Source organism: Megalobrama amblycephala, linkage group LG13 (assembly GCF_018812025.1).
Source record: "Megalobrama amblycephala isolate DHTTF-2021 linkage group LG13, ASM1881202v1, whole genome shotgun sequence".
NCBI classification, from domain to species: Eukaryota; Metazoa; Chordata; class Actinopteri; order Cypriniformes; family Xenocyprididae; genus Megalobrama; species Megalobrama amblycephala.
Window position 1 is genome coordinate 25,787,782 of NC_063056.1, and position 20,977 is coordinate 25,808,758.

Consider the following 20,977-nt stretch of genomic DNA (forward strand, 5'->3'; position numbering starts at 1 on the left):
TGTTTAAATTAGTGTATTACATGTTAGTTTTGCATGAATTAATGGTTTATTGTTTTCTTTTTTATGAGCTTTTTTAATTCATTACACAGATTTTTTTTTTTGAGCAGTGTATTTTACACTCACACAGACATCATGAATCAGCGTATGATCCTCTACAACGGTGACAATAAACAAAAATCTTTTTTGTGACTTTAGAAGCTTGTTTTGTGATGTTCAGAGTTAATCTGTTTATCTGAAAATTTTGTCACCATTGTTGAGGTTCATACGCAGAATCTTGATGTCTGTGTGACTCGACATGTTTGAATAATTCTTTTTTTTTTTAACATTTCTCTAATGTTATTCTAACATTTCTATAACATTATTTGAATGTATAATGTTATTCTAACGTTAATTTATGGTCCCCAGAAAGAAAGTTTTTTTAACAGAAATAGGAAGTTAGTTTTTGGTTTGTAGAACCTTATTCTAACGTTCTTGTAACGGTTTTTTAATGCTACTACAACTTTATTTTAACATTCTTGTAACGTTAATCTAATGTAATTTTGAACATTCCTGTAACGTTATTCATTCAGGAACGAAACACCATTCAAAGAAAAGTTACTTATTGACTGTGGCATAAACGCTTTAAACGTCAATCACTTGAACATGACTGTGAATCCTCTGAGAGGATTAAGATCAGCTCAGGATTTGTGTTCTCTAATGCCTAAAATAAATTCAGTGGGTTGCAACATCCAATTCCCTAAATGAGCCTCATAAAATACAACTCAATTTCAAGTTTATCCAGAAAGATACAGTTGTACCCAACTAAAAACTTAATCAGTTTTATTAAAACAATTTATTAGTTCTTCTGCATATGAACAAAACACTCTTTTTGTATTTCACACAATAAAAAAACTAAACAAAACCATGCTTTATCTATATTATTTATAATATAGTATTCCTCTTACTTGGCATGAACCTAAAAAAAAGTGCATCCACTTTCACTCTTCAGTGACATCTTTAACAGAATATGTGAACAGGCTTTTTGAATAACCTAGGCAAAATAAAGAAGGGAAAAAAACCTGTAACATTGGGAAACAGCAGTGAGTGCTTTATCTATTCAGTGCAATGCATTCAAGCTTGACTTACAGGCATCTCTCATCTGGAAACAAGCAGCCAGCAGCATTTGATCATTCTCTTTGCTTTCAGCTCTACCTACCTGTGTGCCAATGCTAACTGGTTAAAACATGATTATTTCCAATGTTTGATCAATAAAAAAAATACATTGAGCAAATACTACTGTATTCACAAGAAGGAATAGCCACATATTAGTACAAAACAGGGATTTTAACATCATTCCTAAGCAGGAAGTTATGCAATAGAAATGAAATAAAATCCAACACAGATTAAGAAATGCATATGTAAAAAACAACAGTACATAAATATCACAATGTACTTCACGTATGGCCAACTGAACAGGAAAAAAAAATCATTAAGACACTTGAGGTAATATGAACGCAAGCTGGTTAAAAAAAAAAAAAAAGAAAATGAAAAGAAAAGAAAAATGAGACAAATATGGAATTGTGTGATGCAAACACTCAGACTAGTTTGTTAGGTTAGTTTCACATTGTTATAGCTACTTTACAGTATATAGAATTTGTTCATAAACAAATACTCCCCCTGAATAAGGATATTTGTATAGGTCAGAGTCAGCGCTGTTCAGTCCTGTAGATCCTGGAGATCATCCTGTAGAGTTCATTCAAATGTCTAATCAAATCAAACAAACCCGAAAGAACAAAAGATTCACTTAATTCTACAGGCAGTTGTGAATGAGCAGGTTTGGAACTTAACTCCACAGGAAGATAGATCTCCAGGAACACAGACTGTGTATGTATGAAAACAGAAAGATATAACACTTTAAACAAATGCTTGAATAGTAAAATTTAAGAGTAACGTCCTTTCATTCACACACACACACACACACACACACAACCATTTACATGACAACAGAGCCAAACACATCCGCAATATGGGATAAATTATCAGTACAACCAAATAAATAAAAATGATCAGTGATCTATCCTGAAAACATGATCCGATGACCGGGACCTTGGTGAGCTGTTACAGTAAAGCATGATGTAAACATGTAGTATTGTCAGTGTGCTAACTGAAGGTAGCGTCACAGCACCAGTACAGTGCTAGACAACTAAACTTTGTACTGGAGAGTGCAAGTGGTGTAGCGTTTTTTTTGTGGCCGGAATTTAGCATCACAGTGCTAAGTGCTAAATGAACTATTAGCACAGAGGGCGACATCAAGGGGCATGATTAAGCTATGTGCTATGAAAACCACATTAGCAGAGAACGTAGCAATTCTGTTGCTGCGTTGAACCCTTAGGGTGATGATACGGAAAGATTCTGTATCCGTAGGTTTCCTCTTTTATAGTCTTGCAGTGCTGTATGGGATACCCCAGAGTGAGCTGTGCTGTTAGCAAGTGTAAAAGGCTTGTTAAACTTCTCTTTTATTCATTGCTTCTCTTCAGCTGCATTGGGGTTTCTGCAAACGACCTGACAATTGATGAAAAAAAAAGAAGAGTTTGAATTGGGATTACAATGAAAATGAGTTAAAAGAGACAAAATAAAGGTTTATATCACCTGCCATGATGTACAGGGAAGTGGCTCTGCACTGGAGTTGCCTGGCTGCTGCTAGGACTCATTAACATGGCACTGTAGATGTTGGACGCCACCACCAATATGCATAACAGGATGGGCCCAATGATGGCACCCTCCAAACCCAAATAGTACGCTCCACCTGCTACCGCGAGGCCTGTCAAATACGGGTGTCCACCTCTGCACATAAAAATAATTATATATGCACACATTAAATCAAACTCCCAACACACGGATAAACACAATTGAAAAGGAACATTTTGGGTTGGTAAATAATGACAAAATAGTAAACTGTCCCTTTAAGCTGTGGAAAAAAAAAAAATCAAGGAGTGCATGTTTAAAAGACAAACACACCCTGATATATCGGAGTATATGGCCGTATCAACAAAATATGTTGGCAGCAGATGGCAGAAGAGCAGCAGCAGAGCTTTGACTCCCTCCGCCTGGGCCAACCACAAATCCAACACCGCTGGCAGTGCCGCCCAGTACGTCCCCAAAAATGGCACCGCACCTAAGATAGCCGCCATTGCTGCAGAGAGAAAAAGATAGAAAGAGATGGAATAATATAACAGAAAGATAAAAGTACATTACCGTTCAAAAAGTTTAGATTTTTTAAAAATGTTTTTCAAAGACGTTTCTTATGCTCACCAAGGCTGCATTGATTTATTCAAAAATACAGTAAAACAATAATAGTGTTCAATAATATTACAAAATGTATTCCTGTGATGGCAAAGCTGAATTTTCAGCATCATTATTCCAGTCTTCAGTGTCACATGATCCTTCAGAAATCATTCTAATATGCTGATTTGCCGCTCAAAAAATCATTAATTATTATTATTATTATTATTATTATCTGTTGAAAACCGTTGTTCTGCTTAATTTTTTTTGTGTGGAAACCGTGATACATATTTTTCAAAACATTTTGATGAACAAAGTTCAAAAGAACAGAATTTATTTAAAAGTAATCAAATTTTATGTTTAGTCACAGCAGAAATGCTGTCAGTGTGAAAAACATGCCAAAAACCAACTTTTTGTCAGTGTGTATTTTAGTCTTACCTGAGGGGATGAAGACAATGTTGATGCCAAATATTGTGTGTGTAAGCCAAGTATAAAGGCCATAAAATCCAGCCATCTTCAGAGAGGCATCAAACACACCCCTGCAAAGAAAAAACAGGGTGAGAGAGAGGATGGAAACACAGATGACTTTTCTTCCTTCAGTTAGCCCTGACTGGAGTCAGAGTGAATCAGTCTCTCTGTGATAGCGCTCATAAAAATGGGTCTAATGGAACATCTTTGTGCATTCTGGGTGATGGCATCATCAGTGCAAACACACACACTGAGCTCACAGTAAAAGGAAATACTGAGCTCCTCTCCTCGTTTCACTTTCACAGCTCGTGACATTGTCTACGGAGGGAAAAGTTATGTTATTGTGCTTTAAAAAAAAAACATAACAGATTTTTTTTCGAAGCCAATTACATTATGCTAATTTCCACAGGAGAAGCATCATGCTCAAGGGCACCGCTGCGCTACAGCAAGATTGTGACCCCATTCATTCTCCATTTTCTGGGTCACCCTTACCTGTAGATGAACCCCTTTCGAAATTCTTAACCAGCATATTAATAGCAGTCAATTTCACCCCCATTTCAGTTGTTCCAATCATGATCTCTGTTAAATTATCTGTACAAATGGAAAAATGGCAGAAAAAGCAGAACAGTATTGCCCTCTTGTGGTAATTATGAATTACAGCGTCTTTAACTGGTGTTAAAAGGATAGTTTACCCAAAAATGAAAATTCTGTCATCATGAAGTTACCCTCGTGTTGTTCCAAACCTGTAAGACTTTCTTTCTTCTGTAGAACGCAAAAGAAGATATTCTGAAAAACACTGGAGTCCAATCAACATTGAAAACTGATTTTCACTGTATGAACAAAAAACGGCAATAGTATCTTCTTTTGTGTTCCACAGAAAAAAAAAGTCATACACATTTGGAACAAAATGAGGGTGAGTATATGATGACAGGATTTCGATTTTTGGGTGAACTATCACTATAAGATCTAATTTCTGCTTCCCCCTCATTTAGACTTACTACTGTACACACATTTTTGCCTTTGCTTTTACAAACTGATGGACGAGTGAAAATTATTGTTTGTGGGAACTGCAACATGTTTGTATTTATCCTTAAATTCCCTTTCAGACAGTGGTTTTCAACCAGAGACCTCAGCAAATTTCCAAAGGGTCTGCAGGATGTCTTATGATTTAAATTAATATATTATTATGAACAAAGTAAATGTTAATATTATTATTATCAATTTATCAAAACAATCTTAATTAAAATGCTAAAAAGCTTAAAAAAACCTTTTTATTGAAGAACATACAGGAGACTTCTGGAAACATACTCATATCTTTCATTAAAGGTGCCATCGAATGTTTTTTTTACAAGATGTAATATAAGTCTAAGGTGTCTCCTGAATGTGTCTGTGAAGTTTCAGCTCAAAATACCCCATAGATTGTTTTTAATTCATTTTTTTAACTGCCTATTTTGAGGCATAATTAGAAATGCGCCGATTCAGGCTGCGGCCCCTTTAATTGCTCGCGCTCTCCGCCCCCCCAGAGCTCTCGACTCTATCGTTGCATAAACAAAGTTCACACAGCTAATATAACCCTCAAAATGGATCTTTACAAAGTGTTCGTCATGCAGCATGTCTAATCGTGTAAGTATGGTATTTATTTGGATGTTTACATTTGATTCTAAATGAGTTTGAGGCTATGCTCCGTGGCTAACGGCTAATGCTACACTGTTAGAGAGATTTATAAAGAATGAAGTTGTGTTTATGCATTATACAGACTGCAAGTGTTTAAAAATGAAAATAGCGACGGCTCTTGTCTCCGTGAATACAGTAATAAACGATGGTAACTTTAACCACAATTAACAGTAAATTAGCAAAACATGCTAACGAAACATTTAGAAAGACAATTTACAAATATCACTAAAAATATCATGTTATCATGGATCATGTCAGTTATCATCGCTCCATCTGCCATTTTTCGCTGTTGTCCTTGCTTGCTTACCTAGTCTGATGATTCAGCTGTGCAACAGATACAGACGTTAATACTGCCTGCCCTTGTGTAATGCCTCGATCATGGGCTGGCATATGCAAATATTGGGGGCGTACACCCCGACTGTTACATAACAGTCTGTGTTATGTTGAGGTTCGCCTGTTCCTCTGAGGTCTTTTAAACAAATGAGATTTATATAAGGAGGAAACAATGGAGTTTGAGACTCACTGTATGTCATTTCCATGTACTGAACTCTTGTTATTCAACTATGCTGAGGTAAATTAAATTTTCATTTCGATGGCACCTTTAATATTATTATTAGAAATTGGGAAAAGTAATTTAACTATAATTAATTTTATGATGTTAAACACATACATACATATTTGGGGTTCTCAACCTCCAATCTATATTATATTGGGGGTTGAGAAGCACTGCTTTAAGACAAAACCAAAGCTCCACATGGATGTGTGTACCTGATGGCTTCTTCCACAGACTGGCCGATAACATTTGAAGAAGGTCCAGGTTGGGAGAGGGGTGTGAGGCTGATCACCCATTTCACAGGTTTATAATATTCACCACTGGAGCTCAGCAGGTAAAAAAGTGTGGTCAGAAAAATCACCTATACGTTCAGAGAGACAATAAATATTTAAAATCACCCCTAAACATCCAATCTCATCAATCCAATTGAGTGCGTGTATTACCAGAGACAGGACAAAGTTGAGCAGTGCGGTGCCGCTGTGGAACAGTACAGTGAGCAGCGTGGTTGTTGTGGATATCAGCAAACCAACATTTCGACTCATCACCACCCACAGAGACTCCAATATCTACCGCAGAAAACAGCATATTCATTAATCTGCCAAATAAAGACACTCCCCATCACTTACACACACACACACTGGAGACTAACCGAGAGCAGAGTCTCAATGTTTTCCTGCACGAATGAGGCGATGTCCTGCCAGTCCAGTATGTCCCCTAGCCAACTGTTCTGCCTGTGCAGATGTAGCTTGTGTCCACGGTGCCGTCCAGTATGAGTCACGTTCTACAAAATAAATAAATAAATTGACTGGAATACAACATAATATATATGTCAGTGCATTGCAAAAAAAAAATTTTCTTACTTAATAATCTGCCAATGGAGTAAGCAAAAAAAATCTTGTTTTCTGGTTTGAAATAAGATTTTTTTGCTTACCTCACTGGCAGATTATTTTGCTTGTTTTAAGGAAAAACACTTTATTTTAACTTATTTTTTCTGAAAACAAGACAATAATTTTTACTTGTCTAGAAAATGCTTCTTGATTTAAGAATTTTTAGATATTTGGACTGGAAACAAGAAAAAAAAAAAAACTAAGTAAGAAAAGCATTTTTTGCAGTGCGATTGTGTGTGACTAAATAAGGTTTTTATTATTACCTTAACAATCCAGGACTGATAGAGGCGGTCCCACAACTCTAGAACCTGTTTCTCGATCACGGCCGTGTTGTTTACCTTATCACCCAACATCTTATGAAGCTACAATGCACACATTCATAAAAACACACATATAACAAATGCATATTCAATTTTACACACAGACATAAAGAATAAAGGATTAAAGACATGAACATAAAATCAAATTTGACTCCAATTAATAAATCTAAATTTTGTAATTAATGTTATGTTATTTAACAAAAATAATTATTTGATTTCATAATGATTAGTCCAAATGTAATAACTTCTCCAGCTCTGAAATTCTTTTTCTGCTGATGTAACTAAGGTTGCTTGAGCATAAAAAATATTAACCAATAATATATTAACTTACTTTTCATGATTTTATCAATAAAATCAAGTCCATTAATTGTCATCATCTTTTTTTTTTTACCCTAACAAACATATGATTTTTCTTTTCTTCTAATCGACCGTGTCACATTTGAATATGCACAACCTTGGGAAAAAGAAGTGCACTTAAATGTTTTAAGTGTGTGATTTTAAATATATAAAGCATATTTGGTTACAATTTATTTTAAGTGAGTAACTGCATTGTGTTATTCCATACTGCATTTAAGTGGGTCAAAAAAGCACTCTAAAGTCCAGTTAACTGCATTTAATTTAACTTTAATCTATAATACATTTTCATTTAATTGCAATTAACATGCAATTAAGTGTCTGAAAACAATACATTCAGTACACACTAATCTATATTCTTATTTCCATAATTGGTACTCTTTTTAAAGGTGCCCTAGATTATGTTTTTAAAAGATGTAATATAAGTCTAAGGTGTCCCCTGAATGTGTCTGTGAAGTTTCAGCTCAAAATACCCCATAGATTTTTTTTTATTAATTTTTTTAACTGCCTATTTTGGGGCATCATTATAAACGCGCCGATTTTATGCTGCGGCCCCTTTAAATGCCGTGCTCTCTGCCCACAGAGCTCGCGCTTGCCTTAAACAGTGCCTTTACAAAGTTTACACAGCTAATATAACCCTCAAAATGGATCTTTACAAAGTGTTCGTCATGCATGCGGCATGCATGCTTCGGATTATGTGAGTATTGTATACTGTTATATTGTTTACTTCTGATTTTGAATGAGTTTGATAGTGCTCCGTGGCTAACGGCTAATGCTACACTGTTGGAGAGATTTATAAAGAATGAAGTTGTGTTTATGAATTATACAGACTGCAAGTGTTTAAAAATGAAAATAGCGACGGCTCTCTTGTCTCCGTGAATACAGTAATAACCGATGGTAACTTTAACCACATTTAACAGTACATTAGCAACATGTTAATGAAACATTTAGAAAGACAGTTTACAAATATCACTAAAAATATCATGTTATCATGGATCATGTCAGTTATTATTGCTCCATCTGCCATTTTTCGCTATTGTTCTTGCTTGCTTACCTAGTCTGATGATTTGGTTGTGCACATCCAGATGTTAATACTGGCTGCCCTTGTCTAATGCCTTTTATAATGTTGGAAACGTGGGCTGGCATATGCAAATATTGACTATTACGTAACAGTCGGTGTTATGTTGAGATTCGCCTGTTCTTCGGAGGTCTTTTAAACAAATGAGATTTATATAAGGAGGAATCAATGGAGTTTGAGACTCACTGTATGTCATTTCCATGTACTGAACTCTTGTTATTTAACTATGCCAAGATAAATTCAATTTTTCATTCGAGGGCACCTTTAAAAGTACACTTTTTAAAGAGGGCATATTCAAATGACACAAATGAGATTTGAGAGAAGGCGCAAAAGGAAAGATTTTCAGAGAATAACTTGAGTTTTGAGTTTCTCACACAAAGCTATCATTATACTTCAGAAGACTTGGAATATAGCAAGATTTGTATGGATTACTGTACTTGTAGTGGTGCTTTTTTCTTCATTTTTGGCTTTTCACAGCCACTGGTCACCTTTCACTTTCATTTATCTGTCTCTTTAAATTCACTATGCCTTTTCATGTAGTCTTCAACAGCACTGTAAGCTCTTAACTCTGACCTTATGTGTGATCCATTCTCTCCCATGTTGGTAAACATTTGTGGCAGCTGAGTTTAGAGCTTTCTGAACAACCTGGGCCTCTGGGAGCCAACTACAACACACAAACAAACACAGTCTGTTACGCAACATTTCGAGAAGATTCCCGACTTCCAGTGTATGTTAAGTGTGTTTCCACTTACTTGGCCCACTCTGGGTGGTTGGACACAGTCTCGTTGATCAGGTTACTGGTGACCTCTATGATATGAACACTCTCTTGGTGCACCTGTGAACAAAAATACAATCGGTGAGATATGATGTGTGCGGAGGCTGGGATCAGTCACGGATCACGTCTTTCGTGCAGTGGAATAATCAGCCCAGGGACAGTGGTTTGAAAACACGGTACCATAGCTGTGAGCAGCAAGGCCATGAGCAGTGTGCCGGTTACCAGCAGGAAGATAATGAAAATACTGATCAGCTTATCCAAGGAGCGCTCCAGCCACACGATCATCTGCAAAGAGATCAAAGAGAGAGAGAAAGAGAGATCAGTTTCAACAAAACAATTCTGATCTATCATGCAACTGTGTGAGAACACAGAAACCTGCTTCCCTCTGCCAAACCTGAGGAACGATCGCGTTCCTTTGGTTCTGAAATCCTAAAAGTAAAATGCTAACCTCTTTCAGTAAAATAAAACAATTAAAGGAACAGTTCTCCCAACAGTCAAAAATATTATTCTTGTTTACTTTTTCATGATTTACATATTGTGCCTTTAAGGTAAAAAAGGGACGAAAATAATCCATATTCCTTTATTTCAAGTTTTCTAAAGCCCTGCAATAGTTTTTTTGAGAGGAACAGATGTTTGTTATTAACTAAAAACAACATTTTGGGTAAACTGTTCCTTTAAAAACTTCAGGATTCATGGATGAGCTTCATAACCCTGTGAACATATTAATAGTAAACATTCTGTTGAAAATTCACATGCTCTGACACACTGCTAACCTGTTGGATGACTAAGCAAGGCTAACTACTGAGTGAATGAGCTAACAGCACAACTGATGATCATCATGTCAGGAAACAGGAGGTGGTGGGCATATTTTTGTTTTTGGCAGGTGGACTCGGTTTCTCCGCTCACGCAGATTCTGTCGGCCCTGTGGGCGGTACTTGCATGTCTAATCCTGTTCCCTGGTCCTGTTAGCGCTAAGTGTTAAATTCACACACAAAACTGGTAATGGTGATGATGGATTAGTACAGAGTACATCATTAAGGAAACTAAAAGAAAGACTAAAGACTAAAAAAGAACAGCAGGATACAAGAACCGCATCACTCCTCCTCCAAAACGTTAAGAGCCTGATACGCAATTTCAAAGTAATGCTGGCAAATGGCAAAAGATTCCTGAGGGGAGGGACATACTTTCAGACCTGAAAATAACTTCATCACCATCTGCTCCTGTTGAGCCACAGTCAGATTCATCTGAATCTGACTCAACACAGGAGTTGATGCATGGAATATTAACAATGACATAAAACAGAAAACAAACAAACTAACAACAGCAAAAATATTCTTTGGTTGAATATTCTGAAGAATTCTGAAGTCTTTCCAACATCTCTAAATATATAATGCTAAATTAATGTAGGATGGAATATATATATATATATATATATATATATATATATATATATATATATATATATATATATATATATATATATACACACACACACACACACACACATACATATATATATATATATATATATATATATATATATATATATGTATGTGTGTGTGTGTGTGTGTATATATATATATATATATATATATATATATATATATATATATATATATATATATATATATTCCATCCTACATTAATTTAGCATTATATATTTAGAGATATATAATCATATATATCATATATATATATAACATATATATATATATATATATATATATATATATATATATATATATATATACATAACATATATATATATATATATATATATATATATATATATATATATATATATATATATATATATATATATATATATATATATATATATGTATGTATGCATGTATGTATGTATGTTTGTTTGGTTTGTTTCCCTTGGAAAAAAAAAAGAAAAGTGGAGCAACTTATTACATTTTTGGTGAAAGATTACAAAGATATTCTTATTTTTTTGAAACAACAGACATGGAAGACATGGAATGTAGGCTTTGAACACCTAAAGAGGCAGATGATGCTAGAGAAATGTGTACTACCATTCAAAAATGTGGGTTTGGTAAGATTTTTTAATGTTTTTAAAATAATTAAAGATAATCCTCACCAAGGCTGTATTTATTTGATCAAAAATACAGTAAAAACAGTAATATTATTAAATATTGTTACAAATAAAAAAAAAACTGCTATTTGAATACATTTTAAAATATAATTTATTCCTGTGATGGCAAAGCTGAATTTTCAGCATCATTACTCCAGTCTTCAGTGTCACATGATCCTTCAGAAATTATTCTAATATGCTGATTTGCTGCTCAAGAAACATTTCTTATTATTATCCATGTTAAAAACCATTGTGCTGCTTAAAATTTTTGTGGAAAAAGTGCTACTTTTTTCACGATTCTTTGATGATTAGAAAGTTCAAAAGAACTGCATTTTTTAAAATAGAAATGCTTTATATATCAGCATATAACATTATACTTTTGAACAATTTAATGCATCCTTGCTGACTATTCTTTTCTAGTTCTATTATATTTATGTATTTACATTATATTATGCTTATATTATTACATTTAATTCAACACTAAAAAGTAGGAAATATAAAAAATAGTTGTTGAAATGTAATTAATTAATATGAGATGATTTTAATCAAGATTTGTGTGAGCTTATTAGAGCATCAAGCTTTTAACTTAGCAACATGCTAACATCAAGCTACTGAAATCAAGTGTAGTGGAATTTCCCGTGCGGAGCACAATTTGTCTGCTGTGTTTCTTGTGTAGTCACTTATGAAGATTATCACTTATACCTTAGAGGTCAGTAGGCAGCTTGTGTGTCTAGTTAGGACCAGACAGAAGAAACCCCTGCACATGAAGTACCCAGCAACACCATCAACCTTGGTCTCAGCAGACCAGAGCATCCCTTCACCCAACCCTCCATTCCCCCTGTCTGTTCTCTCCCTACATGCATCTCACACACTCTGACAACAACCAGCCCAGCACACTTCAAGAGCTGTGGAAGAGGCGGTGGACACTCTTGGGGTTTTGTTCTGCATTTTTCTCCTGACAGTTAGTATGTCAGCATCTCAATCACATCCAGAGGCACATGCTCCCTTCCACAGCACAAAGTGCCACACAGCAGGAACAGCCATAAGCCAGTGAGCTAAGCAGAAGCTCAAAGATGGAGGGGTAACAGCGGGGAGGGGGAAAGCATCACTCCAAAGCTTCTAATGAAAGCACACTGTCATTCTTTCATTCTCTACCCCCTTTGTACTTTCTTTCTTTATTTCTCTTTGTCTTGTACCCCTGCCAGTACAAAAGATTTACCTGCTTGTTAAGCCAATGCCAGAGCTTTGAGGAAAGAGACAGAGAGACAAACGGTTATTAGAAACAACCAATCAGTATGCAGGAAAGCAGCAAACATCAACGTGTTTTCAAGGCAAAAACAGAACAAGACCGGACGGTGAAAATCGAGGAACAATTGAAGACTTCAGATGCGAAAGCCTCTAAGTGCCGTCTGAAATTTTCTTATAAAATTAGCATTTTTATCAAGCTTGTATGTTTATGTTCAGTTATTTCACTTTAATGGCAATGAAAAGGACCTATTAATTGCCATTAAAGTGAAATTACTGAACCTAAACATATGAGCTTGATAAAAATGCTCATTATAGAAGAAAATTTCAGACGGCACTTAGAGGCTTTTCCATCTGAAGTCTTCAATTAGAGATTAGAGTGTGATTTGGTGAGCCCTACAAGGGGACAAAAAGATCTGCTATGATAATCCTTTGTAAGCGTCTTCATCTTTATTTTACCTTCTTTCATTCCTGTGGACAGTCAGTGAGGGATATGATGGTGATATAAAACAAATGAGTAAAAAAAAAAACATTTTCAGTTACAGACATTTACAAGGTCCAACATTTTGTCACATTTGCTAATGGTGAGTGAATTAAGTATTTACTTTACCTAAGTATTAAGCAAATATTTTATCAAAAATTATTTTTTTTGTTCTTTTGAGAACAAATTTTATTTAGTTGTTTTAGTTTGTTTAGTATTTAGTTATTTTTTCCTGAGCATATGAGTGACTTAGGGTGCGTTCACACTTGTAGTTCGGTTCGTTTGGTTCATTTGGTCCGGACCAAAGAAGAAGAAAAAAAAAAAACATTTAGTCCTGGTCCGATTAGCGTTCAGACTGGCATTTTTATCACCGAACCAAAATCATACCGAACCTTAAGGCATAGTGATACATTCACAACGTGCTTGGTCGGATTTTATGACGTATTGCCTATTTTGAGACGGAACTTACCGAACATCCAAAACAATGCTGTGTGCTGAGGTAAATGGGCTTGTTGTGTGTGTAGCGGTGCGTAGCCTGCATGTGATGGTATTTTGGCCAGCTGGGAACTCGTGAAGAGCTTATAAAATGTGTAAAGTAGTCAAAACAGCGGCGGGAATCCATCCGTCACACACACACACAAACAATCTGCTGCGTGGAGACGCGCGTCTGATGTCTGTGATGGGCAAACTCGCGACTATGACAAGAAAAACCGACATGCGTGAGGATTCTGTCCTTTTTAGGGTCTCGTCTTCCTGTTTTTAGTCCGTTTACATGTTTTTGGTCGGTGTTGTGTTCATATAGGCCTATCATTCGAACAGCACCAGAATTCGTTTGGAAGCGGACCGAGACCCATCTTTTCAGCGGTCTCGGTCCGCTTGTTTGGTGCGCACCAGGGTTCGGATGGCAGCGTTCACATATGTTCAAATGAACCGCACTAACCGAGCAAAGATATCAAAACAGTTTGTAAACAACATGTCACACAGTATTACATTTACCTCAGAAAAGCCATTCAGTGTCAACAACTTATTTCGCTAGAGAAATGAACTGTTTCGCTAAATATGTTAGCCTATATATTAAAGGTGATAGAGAGGATTTTCCAAAGACGGTTAGTGAGTTTTTGAAATGAGCGCATGCGTAAGAACAGCCCCCCTCCTTCACAGCTCATTTCAAAGGAACGCCTCCCAAAACTCGTGCACGAGTATTGGAACACGAGTGTTTGTTTACCACCGGCATTCGCTATGTCGTGTTAGTGGATTCATTATGTCGGACTCACCGCAGGTAACTCATAATCTGCAGTTGTTATTCCTGTCTCCTGACAATAACATTGCATGTAGCGCCTGTGGAGTGTGGAAAGTTACTGGAGCGCGCAGCCGCGCTCGTCTCTCACAAGGAACGTCATGACAGTGATTGACAAGCCAGAGGACCAATCCGCGCACGTCTCTCACAAGGAACGTCACGGCAGTGATTGACAAGCCAGAGGGCCAAGCGTTTACGCGATTGGCTGATGTTTTTAAGGCCCTACCTCGAGCACAGATGATGTATATTAATATTATTACTTTCAGTGCACCTAATAAATAGTCTTTTATCAGTTAGTAAAAACAGTTTCAAGTAATATTGCAAAAATGTATAAAACAAAACATCCTCTTTAGCACCTTTAATTATATTTTACCTAACCTGATAATGTAAGGAATATATAAATCCTCCATGAAAACAAGTTATGACAGCCTCTGTGTAAATGATTATTTCAACAACGAATTGGAGAAACAGAAGTTAATGCAAAAACTGCATTATGTGTAATTTACATGCTTACAATACATACATTTTTTTATTATTTGATTATATCTAAAAATAAATAGCAACTGAATTTAATCATTTGAGCTCTGTTGTTAATCGTAACCTTAATTATAGTACTGTGCAAGTATGGGCTCCCTAATAGTTTATAGCATTAGAGATTGTTTTATCCTTAAGAAAATTTTAATTATAATTGAATAAATTTAAAGTCAGAGACCCAGTTGGTTCAGTAAAACACTATTTAATTAATTAAAAAAAAAAAAAAAAAAAAAAAGATAAAAAATTGTTTTGTTTTCTCACCCTGCTGTACCAAACCGTGACTTCAAAACCGAGGTACGTACCGAACCATCATTTGTGTGTCCCGTTACAAGTAATAGTCTGATGTCCTCAACAAAGCAATTTTTTTACTCACATTAGCTTCTTGGCAAATGTGTTAATTTTGGACCCTGCATGTTTTCAATAGATTTGCTCTCGACAGCATATGTGATCAACATAGACTAGTGAAAGAATAAGAGAAGGCAAAACTAAAGGCAGACACTAGGTTACTCTTCTGGATTACTGTGGGGTGAGGGGGGTGGGCAAATGGTTTCTTAGAAGTGTAGGGTTTCATCTAGATTGACTGCAACAGTGGGTTTTCATTCACTTTAGACAGTCCAAAAACTCAAACCCATTAAACTGAAAGTTATACCGAGTAGATGGAAAATGAAAACTACCAACTAGAACTAGAATACAACATCACTATGCAAAGACTAAAAATAGTTAACTCTAGATTTTATCTAAGTACTTGAACAAATCTGAGAGACAGGAAGTGCATTTAACTGTGTTCCAACTGTCAGGCTAATGACATTTTGTTATAGATTAGCACACACTGAAAACACATCTGTTGAATAATAAATTTTTTTCCCCACATGCCTCTACAAGTCATGATATAAACAGAAGCATCCACATCTGACCTTTATAGCTTTTATTCTGTCAGTTATGCATACTTAGATGTGTAAGAAAAAAAGAGAATTAGCAAGCCACAACCACATTCAGTTCCTCTTTGTAATCGCAGATCTCTGTCGCCTCCAAAAATAAATGTGCACATGTGGCGACAACTACCAGCAGGCAAGTGTTGTGAAGGACAGTTTGTCAGCAGAGGGGCGAGTGCTTTTGTGTGGGTGTATCTATATAAGATTTTACCTTAGTGTCCACCCGAAGCAAGAACTGAGCTAAGCCTTTGATCGGTCCAGGCAGCAGAGCATCCTGTCTGTCTTTGACAAACTTCTCAGAAACCGACCACCATTTCACTAGAGTCCGTCCAATGAAGTCCTTCATTCCAAAACGGACAAACATCTTCTTCAGGACCCAAACTGGAAAACATAGCACTCATTCATGAAAATGTGAACACTATCTTCACACTCGTGACCTCAGGACCATGAACACAAAATTTACCAGCAACAGGGATAGGCAATAACTGTAAGATCCAGAGGTTGAGCCAGATCTGCACCAACACTATAGCCCACGCAAGCAGCACAAAGTAGATATCACTGGCCTTCTCTTTGGGCTGGAGACCCCTGAACTCTAGCCTGCTTCGACTCCGGCTGAAGACCACCTTTGGGGAGTCCATAAATTCTGTGAGGGGGGAAAAATCCACTTTACTAATGATGATAGTAGTGTTTGAGTAGTCATGATACAGGAATTTCGTACTTTATTTGATATAGTACCTTGAAAAATATAGATGTTTGAGACAATTTTCGACACCACAGGGAAAAACAACATTAAGGGCATAACATTTGATCAGTATAAAAGTTAATTTACTTTTGACCATAATCAAAGTATTTTTTTTATGAACTGAGATTCTTTAGGCCTGATAGCTCTGAGGGGGGATTATATAATAATAATAATAATAATAAATAAATAATAAATAATAATAGGACAGAAATATATTATTGTAATATTACTAATACAAGAGAGAAGAGAGATCGAGAAAGTGCAGCTGGCATCGGTGTACCAATAAAATGGAAAATGAGCACGGAAATGGAAATATTTCAGTATTGATATCTGGGTCAATGACGTGACGTGTCATTTTTTTTGTCCAAAGGCCTTAATAATAAAAAACAAAGATATGACATCCAAAGTATGCAAGGTAGTAAACTAGATCTCTTTTATTAAATCCAAAAGGTTTCTTTTATATTTTGCTACATATAAAGGTATTTTAAAGATTTTGTGATTATTGGCCTTTGGACAGTTAAACCGAATGACCTTTTGACATTTCATTTGTGATTAAAATATCTTAAAATGTAATAAATGTATATATTTTTATTCTGGCATGATTTTATAACAACATATATCAACATAGTGCAAAATAGTATTAAAATTATGTGTAGAAGTCGTTGCTTTCTTATAAGGAAAAATGAATTTCACTGATGTCATTCGGAGTAACCAATATAAAGGGACCATTTTGGATCAAGTCATGCTGTCAATATCATGTTACAGGATGTGACATCATTCAGACGCCTGCAAAAGGACCACATGGTCCTGAAGCAAAGTAACTATCTTTTAACTATTTGAAAAATTCATGTTTTCACTTGCTCAAACGCATGTCCCGAAACATTCATTCAGTACAACCGCTATAAAACATGGAAAATTTAATATTTTAAAAACTTGTATTAAATACAAAACGGTTGTTTGTCCTTTTGCTAACTTGCTAGCTAGCTAGATATTAGCCTGTTAGCATTGTTTGAAAATATCATCATTCGGTAAAACCAAAAGTGTCATTCGGTAAAATTGAAATTTTGGTTAAACCGAATGACTTTTTTGGTGACAAATTTTGTCCAAAGCAATTTTTTGTCACCTTTGGATTGTTCTTTGGTGCTTGTCTCTTCCTGTACCTTCTCAGCATGGCTGACGTTACTGCAGGAGATTGCCATAAAGATTGTATTAGCAGCAAAGGAGAGAACCTGACCAGACAGCTCGCCTATACAGAGAGAGGAGAGGACCAAAGGTCAGAGGACATCAAGAACAGAGGTAAATCATATGAGAGCTGGAGCCTCTGTTTCTTCACCTTTCCCTGGAACAACAGGCTTCTCCTGAGAGCCCACTATTAGCAGTAACACCACCACGACAAACACAGGCACCCGCCATGACCCTGTCAGAGAGACTGGGGGGAAAAAAGAGTTTTTTAGCATCCCTTCATTGACAGCACTGTAGGTCAATGCTAAAGTTTCAGCAGATGATATTTGGCTTTTTTTTTTTACATTATCAGCAACAGATGATACGTTTTTCTGTTTGACTCATGTGTGTTGGACTTTTACTTTACTGTTTATCTTTAAATTAAATCGTGTTATATTATATATATCAGTGTTATATTGGCCATTGACCACTCTGCTCATTAAGATACTGGTATCGGCATCGACCTTCAAAAAAAATCGGTGTTGGTTGATCACTACATGAAATGTCACATAAAACCCAAACAGGATAATTCAAAGTTTTAAAACAGATGGGTCTTACCCAGGTAGAAAATAAGTGCTGTCCATACAGGCACAGACAGGGAACGCAAGTAACCTTCCATGCTAGGTGTCCACTTAAAGGCCACAGCCAACACATAGCCAAGAACTAATGTGCCAACCTGCCAAAGAGAAAGAGAGAGAACATTTGGACATCTCTGGTAACTACTGTGCCTCCACCAAACATTTGCCACCAATCTATTTATAATCACAAAAACCCCCAGCCCTCATAAGCATCAACACGTGACACTTTCATTAATGGAATTGCTCTACCAAATATGAAATTTCTTTCATAATTATATGTAACTATAATAAAAAATTATATATATATACACATTTTCTTCCCCAATTCCTTTATATATATATATATATATATATATATATATATATATATATATATATATATATATAAATATATATATATATATATTTTTTTTTTTTTCCTTCCCCAATTCCTTTAAGGCTTAAGAAATAAAGACTGTTTCACTGGCCAAATCAAGAGCTTTGCATTTTCTTGTTGCTAGCTGATCACAAGGTTCTGTTAAAGGGGACTTTTGTTTACCAATGACAAACTGAACTAGTCTGAACAAGTCATCACAAGACCTGTACTAATTAAATTAAGCCCTACAGGCAAGTAAAAAAAAAAAAAAAAAAAACAGATAGTTAGATCATTAAATTGAAGGTCGGGGTAAAATGTAGTCCTGTAGAGTTCTTGTAACCTTTAAAAGAACTTGAAATATATATGATCTATCATTTGGGCTGTGTAACCTTAAGGCCATATTTTTGCATATTGCATATTTTTGCATATTGGCATCTGGGATGTTATGCTCCAATTCCTACTCAGATATATTGAGTATGGGTTCAAGAAATGTTGACATTTCAGATGCATTTAAACACTTTTATATACAAACATATTTGCACATGGTGAGGCTATCTGAAAACAGATGCGACCATACAATGGTTGACAGATTTGCAATGTATTATGCAATAAATTATGCAAATGAATATATATATATAGTTTGCTAGCATAATATATTAAAAAATATATAATGTTAATAATTATTATTGGTATTAAATAAAGTTATTGAGGCATGCAAGCTCCGCTCAATGTTTCATTATTATATTTTCCGATGTTTGCACACTATTCCGTTATCTATGCAGGAGTGAATTTTTTAACAGTCCACGTTTCACAACCACTTTCACCTGTGCATGGTCTGACAAGAGGGCGTGTCTCTTTCCCATTCACGTGTTATTGCACAGCACTTACCCACGCAGCACTGAAACAATCCAAGCCGAAACAGATGATGGTACAGACGTGACTGAGTATCACCTGCATGCCAATGACGCTCCAGAACAGATATAAGAAATAAAGCAGGGGTACACCAGCCCCAACTGCCAGCAGTACATTGAGCCGATCTATGACCAGTTCGCCCAGAGTCTCCACTCCGTAGTTCACGCACCACACCGGTACAAGCAGAGTCCCCACCACTATCGGCGTCCCGCTGTCCTGCAGCCTGCTGAGCCAAGAGCGGCCGAGGCGGGCGAGCGAGAATTTAAACGGGTGCAGGAAAGTGCCGCACAGCACTGCCCACAGCAGTGGCCGTAGAAAAGCCTCCAGGATGAAGTAAACCAACACCGATGCTCCGCAACAGATCGCCACGAAGATCATCGCTCCCGTGTTGTAGAAGGCCTGTTTGATGTTTTTGTCGAACTTTAGGGACGACTGCTGGCTCAGTAGTTGGCTAACCATCCCGACTGCCGGCTGAACGGTCTCGCTGAACGAGACGAAGTGTGGCCGGGTTGTGCGCGGGGTGTCCGGCTCAGTGGCCGCGCCTGGACCCGGGTCCTCTGTGTCTGCCATGGTCGCTAGCGTCACTCCGATTCAGTCCGGAGGATCCACCACATAAGGAACGGCGGGTTGGGCAATGAGTGACGAAAGTATAGGAAGTAAGGAGTCTGGGAAATGTAGTCAAGTTATAATGTTTTTCAGCCTAGCAGGCAGACATTGAAATACTATCTTTATTAGTAAAATTAACTTGCTTGGGTTTGTTTTTTTAATATAGTTGCGTTTCATTCGTGAGTGAATAAGTTGAACGAATCTTTAAAAGGGTTAGTTCACAGAAACATTTTCATTATTTGCTCGTTCCAAACCTATACGACATTTTTTTTTCTTTTGTGAATCTAAAATAATTTTTCAAAACGGTTTGGTTAACAATGTTCTTCAAAATATGTTATTTTGATTTACAAATAAGGAAGTCAGTCATACAGGAAAAGTATAAGAAATGACATTTAGACTATATTTGAAAAAGTCACATATTGAGGGGAAAAATAAATGATGAAAATTGCGAGGAAAATACTCTGATTTTAATAAAGGATAAGTATGAATTCGAAATGGTATATTATAGGCCTACTAATACTATTTCTGAGATAAGATTTGTTTTTCTCGTACGATTCGTTGTTTAAATGAATCGTTTGAGTGAATTAATTAATCAATGATTCATGA

The 20,977-nt window shown here is 36.1% G+C and overlaps 1 protein-coding gene across 2 annotated transcripts; it reads right to left on the reverse strand.

The window, feature by feature from the left end:
* Positions 1 to 817: 817 nt before the first annotated feature.
* tmem245 (transmembrane protein 245) lies at positions 818 to 20,834 on the reverse strand. 2 transcript variants are annotated; one of them, XM_048152718.1, is made up of 18 exons: positions 19,742 to 20,834; positions 18,479 to 18,596; positions 18,033 to 18,128; positions 17,823 to 17,945; positions 16,421 to 16,600; positions 16,169 to 16,338; positions 12,688 to 12,711; positions 9,551 to 9,655; positions 9,348 to 9,430; positions 9,169 to 9,259; positions 7,107 to 7,205; positions 6,606 to 6,737; positions 6,400 to 6,522; positions 6,172 to 6,317; positions 3,700 to 3,800; positions 2,998 to 3,172; positions 2,629 to 2,823; positions 818 to 2,541 (listed from the first exon to the last, which is right to left on the reverse strand). In XM_048152718.1, the coding sequence occupies exons 1-18, from the start codon at positions 20,333 to 20,335 to the stop codon at positions 2,496 to 2,498; spliced, it is 2,601 nt and encodes an 866-aa protein (XP_048008675.1). In that variant the 5' UTR covers positions 20,336 to 20,834; the 3' UTR covers positions 818 to 2,495. The 2 variants fall into 2 exon arrangements, with proteins under 2 accessions (XP_048008675.1, XP_048008677.1); XM_048152720.1 differs by lacking the exon at positions 12,688 to 12,711 and having other exon boundaries at positions 19,742 to 20,832.
* Positions 20,835 to 20,977: the final 143 nt, after the last annotated feature.